The sequence below is a fragment of the Penicillium cataractarum genome (assembly GCF_028827025.1).
Source record: "Penicillium cataractarum strain IBT 29864 chromosome Unknown utg000007l, whole genome shotgun sequence".
Taxonomy (NCBI): Eukaryota; Fungi; Ascomycota; class Eurotiomycetes; order Eurotiales; family Aspergillaceae; genus Penicillium; species Penicillium cataractarum.
The window spans coordinates 2,663,918-2,669,917 of NW_026622743.1; the positions used below are offsets into that span (position 1 = coordinate 2,663,918).

The 6,000-nt window shown below is 47.0% G+C and overlaps 2 protein-coding genes across 2 annotated transcripts; both read right to left on the minus strand.

Annotated features, from left to right (window-relative positions):
* Positions 1-1,580: 1,580 nt before the first annotated feature.
* On the minus strand, positions 1,581-2,051 carry N7496_008534 (uncharacterized protein; the record flags this gene model as incomplete). The annotated part of the gene is made up of 1 exon (XM_056701453.1): positions 1,581-2,051. One exon carries the CDS (start codon positions 2,049-2,051, stop codon positions 1,581-1,583), a length of 471 nt encoding a protein of 156 aa, XP_056553516.1.
* A 717-nt stretch (positions 2,052-2,768) lies between these two features.
* Positions 2,769-4,553, minus strand: N7496_008535 (GMC family oxidoreductase; the record flags this gene model as incomplete). Its single annotated transcript, XM_056701454.1, has 1 exon — positions 2,769-4,553. The coding sequence occupies one exon, from the start codon at positions 4,551-4,553 to the stop codon at positions 2,769-2,771; it is 1,785 nt and encodes a 594-aa protein (XP_056553517.1).
* Between the last annotated feature and the right edge of the window lie 1,447 nt (positions 4,554-6,000).

A 6,000-nucleotide genomic window follows, 5' to 3' on the forward strand; every position in this document is an offset into this window, starting at 1 on the left:
ATTTCCGTAAGAGTCGCTCGATAGACCAATATGAAAAATCTTTTTCGGAAACACGACATATTTCACAGCAGATAATCTTTAGTGAGAAGAATGCCCGGGTGTACAGTTCAGACATGGCTTTTTTCGCCAGCTTCGCTATTTAGTCAATAGGTACAACTTCTGGCTCCACCTGTAGAGTGCCTGTACATGTAAGTTGAATTGCTTATGTAGTTCGGGCAAGTTTAGAACAGTAAATAGGGAGAGAGCGGTTCCTATTCAAGATATCCCAAGGTATGACCGAACCTTAGTAGATGTTTTCAATATCACCGAGGAGTAAACCCTTGGAAATGATAGATGGAAAAGGATCCGCAGATATAAAATGATACAAAGGTCTCTTGTTCCCCAGGCCAAACTTTGATCCCTAACAGAAGCCATGTCTGAGTCTCATCAGCCTTCACCACAAACCTCCCCCAAAGAGCAGCATGTCTACCAAGCATACATGGCCGCGACATCCGATTTACGGAAAAAGCTGATCCAGAAAAAAAGCATCTGAAACTGCAATATGGGCTCAGCATCTTTGCTTTCAATTTGCTCACACTGGTGCAAGTGATCATTGGCGCAGTCATTACAGCACTAGGACCGTCAGCTGCCGACCACATGGTGGCAATAACAGTCCTTGGAGCTATAAACACGTCGTGCGCTGGACTTTTAGCCCTTCTAAAGGGGAGAGGGCTACCACAGCGACTTAGGGGAAGCATGATTGAAATTTCCAAAGTCCTGGACTTCATTCAAGATACCTCAGTCTTGTTAAAATATGATAAAAGCTGCGTCCTCGAGAACGGAATTGGTCCTGTATTGAAGGAGACCTTTCAGAGATATGCTTCAGCCGAGCAACTGATTGAGGGCAACCAACCGGATACGTTTGCTTCTGGGATCAAAGTTCCAGTCAATAGTATGCGATAGATACGGAAGATGGTCAAGGCCAAGGACCAGCCACTTACAAAGCGAAAGGAAATGGGCCTCAAATGGATGAGGAGATGGGATTTTTGGGCGGGAGTTGAGGTACGTGATGTACTTCGAAAACGTTTCCAGGTATTGCGATGGCAGGTTACTAAACATCAAGTTTTGAAAGTCGTTTTGCTTTACTTTCTACACATGTTCGCAGTATGGAGCCTAGCATTTGTTATTATCTATAATTATGCTCTCTCTACATGGCACACTCACAACAGTCAATCGCTTAATCCGTAAAAATGCTTTACTAATTATCGAGAAAAAGGGATTCTGACTTTTGAGTTGAGTCACCAAAGACTTTTCGCACCCATGGATTGAATAAAGTCGAATAAAGCCCCGCGAGCCTGCGGTCAAACCAACCTCCCACTTGTTTCTAGATTGTAGATTCTCTTTTATTCTTACCTAGAAATTGAATTCATTGGGATAAAGGCGGGGGTTGCAGGGGAATTTTGAACAATGCACAAGGGAATGATTGCAAAAAGGGGCTTAACTAGTATCGATCTTGAAAATATACCTTCAAATTACAGAAATCCAAGCTCGAACATTCAGACAGGAAATGAGCCATATGAAAGAAAAGTCAGAGCGGCCATTCACAGTTCATCTCTGGCTTCACCGAATGGATATCCCACCCGCTTCCAAGCCTCTTTGATTTTATCTTCATGGTCATCAGCATTCAAAATCGTAAGCTCAGCAAATTCTTTAAACGAAGCGTTCTGCCTGAGCTTGCCAGAAGTTAGAGCCTTGTACCAGATGGGCCCGGCAGTTTGCCAAGAGTAACCACCAATCAATGTAGAAGCTAAGTAGAACGCATGATTAGGGATGCCGGAATTGATATGAACACCGCCCTTATCTTCAGAAAGCGGAAGTTTCTGGAAATTCTTCCAGTGACCTGGTTGGCGGTCTGATCCAACTCTTTCATCGTTATAAGCAGTACCCGGTGCTTTCATATCTCGTAAAGCTCTGCCGTTCACACCTTTCGCCCAGATACCCTCTCCAATGAGCCAGTCTGAAAGCTCTGCAGTCTGTGGGTTGGCTGGGTCATTTCCCCATTGCTTGATCATTATCCCAAAGACGTCAGCAAGCGATTCGTTTAGCGCACCACTCTGGAATGAGTAATCCAGCGGGCTCGTGTACTCTACCACTCCATGGGTCAGCTCATGACGTCATAGGATTTCTAAGTTATTATACTTATCGAAATCCACGACGAAGGTAAAGTTATCGATTAGGTCCTTATCCTTGGTTATTATAAAGGTATATATTACTCGCTAGGTTAATAGGGTAGGGTGCGAGGGGGCTAAATGGTAAGGACCAGGACTAGACGCTCCTATCGCGTATTTACAATTTATCTATCGTCGCTCTCTATGCTAACCGCTCCTATACTAAAGGTATAAATACGACTTTTACCAGCCTACCTTATACCCTAGCCGGTCTTCGGGTATAGAATGTTTAGGTAGGCGAACTACCGCCTGAAGCCGCCCGAAGCACCCTGAAGCGGGACCTGGTAAAGCGGCGAGGCGCCCAGCACCGAACGATGGGCGCTAGGTGAGGACGGCCATACTTTTGGCTGTTATATGTTTTTTATTTTTATTTTTTTTAATTTCCTGTAATATAGACAGGAAGAGAACAGGCAAGAACAAGATGTGGATACAGTCCTTATATTAAAGTTGACCGGGTTAGCACCCTAGAGAAGACAAGGCGCACCTCAACCACAAACACTCAACGCAAAACTATGGACAGACATACGCAGACCTCGGGCCGTTGTCCTAGAGATTGAACCCCTAGGACTTTTGATAATCCGCGAGAATGCCATCCGCAATTTTCAAAGCCATAGCATAGAAGACAGTCATGACATGGGATGATACCTGGGTAGGCGGAATTGAACCATCAATAACACGAAGCCCAAGGGTGCCATAGACCTTAGCGGTAGAGTCAACAACGCCACCAAGCTCTTTGGGCATCATGGAGCAAGTGGATACAGCGTGCCAGTTAGCACGGAAATTCTGCTTCACATATTCGACCCAGTCGCCGAGGGTGGCGTTGTACGGCAAGAGGTCGGCACCGGGGATGTCCTCACCATTGAAATAGTTAGACATCTCGCCACTGTTCTGGAGCTTACGTGCAAGCATAGAAGCAGCAGCTTGACCAAGAAGGTCAAGCTCGTTCAGCAAGAACTGGGGATCGTTCTTAAATGACTGGAGGAAGGGGTCGGCATGGGCAATGTGAGTGGAGCCGCGGGTGAAGGGAATGAGATCCCACAAGTCAAAGTTAATTTTGCCATTGGTGTCCATGAAGAGCTCGACGTAGGCAACGTTCTCATTGAGGAGCCAATTACGGTAGTTCTCATACTGAATCTTGAGCGCAGTAACGTTGTGAAAGCCACCGCGGGCAACTGTTTCGTGGGCCCACTGATCCAGCTTGGTGTTGAGCATACTGGTTGCCGTAGGGCTATAGTCACCGAAGACTTCTGTGAAGTTGGCAAAGTACACGGCTTGGCCCTGGCCGTCAGCGGAGGGCTTGGCGCGTGCACGAACAGTAGTGGTAGTTTGGTCCTGCATATTAAGACCTACGGGAAGGTCGACAAGCTGGGTAATGTTGAACTGGTCGAGAACGGACTTCATGCCAATACCAGAATGCTCGAGGATAAACGGGGAGATGACAGATCCGGCGGCCAACAGGACCTCGTGCTTAGCATAGACGTCGAAGTTAACGGCCTTATTAGTACCAAAGTTAACACCAACGGCCCTAGGGCCGGCTGCTGTCTGGTTGAAAAGGACTTTGCCAACGACCTGGCCAGTGAGAACGTGTAAGTTGGGGCGCTGGTAATTTGGAAGAAGCCAGGCCCGTGCAGTATCGGCACGGGTCTGATCCGGTAACAAGTTATTGTAGATCATGGAGACACCGCGAGGATGGCCACAAAGTAAGTCAACCTGTGTGGGAATACCCATGGCTGCGGTGGTGTTCATCAGGGCTTTCATGAGGACAGAGTAGGACCGGCCATCGTCACGGGGGCCAGCGGAAATAGTGCCATTGAATCCGTGGCAGGAAGCGTTGAAGAAATGACCGGCAGCAATTTGGGTGGGAGTCGGGTAGCGAGCGAGCTCTGCCTTCTTCATATACTCGTTTAGGTTGTGCCAGTTCCAGCCAGGGTTACCAAGGACAGCCTCCCAGGAATCAATCTGGACTTTGTCGGCACCAGTCCAGGAGTCACCGTTGATCAAAGTAGATCCACCGAGACCTTTGCCAGACTTAATGTCCAGCGTGCGGTTATTTATGGCCATAGGAACGGTAAGATAGTTCTGGTCTACCGAGCTACCGAAGATGTGACCATAGTCGTTGGGGTTTTCGATTATCGGCCCATCATTAGACTCATAGAAGCCCTTTTCAATGACCAGAACGTTGATTTCAGGGTTCTCAGACAGCTTAGCGGCAACAGTTAGGCCAGTTAGACCACCGCCAGCAATGATATAGTCAACGGTCTTTCCGGCGACCATCTTGGGATCGGAGATCAGGCTGGCCTGGACATTGACCTGCTCAGGGGCAGTGTAGGCCTGAGCAGCAGCCATTCTGGAAAATACAGAGGCAAGAATAAGAAAACTCATCTTGAAATAAAGGAACAAGGATAAAATTGAATGGATGAATTTGTTGGGTTCTCTGTGGTTTCTCACAATTGCCTTGACGACTATTTCACAGGGTTCATTTGCCACCTATATATACCCAATGCTTTTCAATCAGAGATCATCTATATCACATACTGTTAAGCCAGTAACTGGCAAGGATATCATCACACCGTCTGTTTGAATATTCTCAGTGGAAAATGCAGAACACCGGGGACATTGGTGCTCACAAGATTCAAGGCCAAGACTGACCCTTATCCTGGAGGAATTTTTCAGTGGCTTCATTGGCCACAGATACTAAGGTTATGGCCTACTAGATTGCGATGAGCATCATAAGCGGAGCAATTATAAGACTATAACGTATGTAATCATCGGATTCTAGGCAGGTCGATCTTCCCGGACCCCTGCACCTTGGCGTTCAGCATGTAAGAAATCGCTGCTTTGAGACTGGAAAGATATATTCCAGACCTCTGACGGTCCTAGATAGAAGAAATCGATTAGCCAGTCCCTAATGTAAAATTAATCAATAAAATCTAATCCCATCCTGTTATGATGTCAAAACTGGCATCGGGCCATTAGTGGCCGTCTGTTCCGAGGATTACCTTAGACTGCTTCCCGCGACATGGATTAATCTCACGACAGACATTCTAACCTAATGATTAGGTTCCGACAGCTATAGATCTTAGGTTTGCGATCATGACATATTAAGGTTTGATTTAGATTCCGGTGAACCGATCAGTGCCGGCTAGATCAGTCGAAATTACAAAACTCGGCAACCCTCTCTCTCGGCGTGCGTTAGGTATTGGTGGGAATTGTGTGTTCGGCATGCCGACGGGATACGAGCGTACTTGGCATCGAACGCCAAAGTTTAATATGTATCTCGTATAACCATAATCTCACTTTAATTTCAGCCGGTAATCAAGTTTGTAAGTATAGCTAAGATCAATGCGCGACGTTTCGCGCGACAGGGTCCGTAGACAGGGCGGGGGTTATTCTCACCGGCGCTTTTTGTGTTAGAGCAGTATGTATGTACTTAGAATTAGGTAAGACTTGAGTACATAGTTAATTTGTTTCCATGTCAGCTCTAGTACATACGACCATAGGGTGTGGAGAACAGGGCTTCCCGTCCGCTCAGCCGTACTTAAGCCACACGCCGGCCAGTTAGTAGTATGGTGGGTGACCACATGCGAATCCTGGCTGTTGTATGTTTTTTCCCTATTCTTTTTGCTATTCATCGGGATGATTGTTCTTGCCTTTCCCTCTTCAGCCCCCTCAGGCCACTCAGCTCTCCCTTTCTCCAATCCTCTCCGCCCGCGTCTCCAGTCGCATCTTTCCTTTTCTGGTGGCCTGAACTGATCCTGATTGGAGCTTATCAGGGAAAATAGTCTCAACGTGG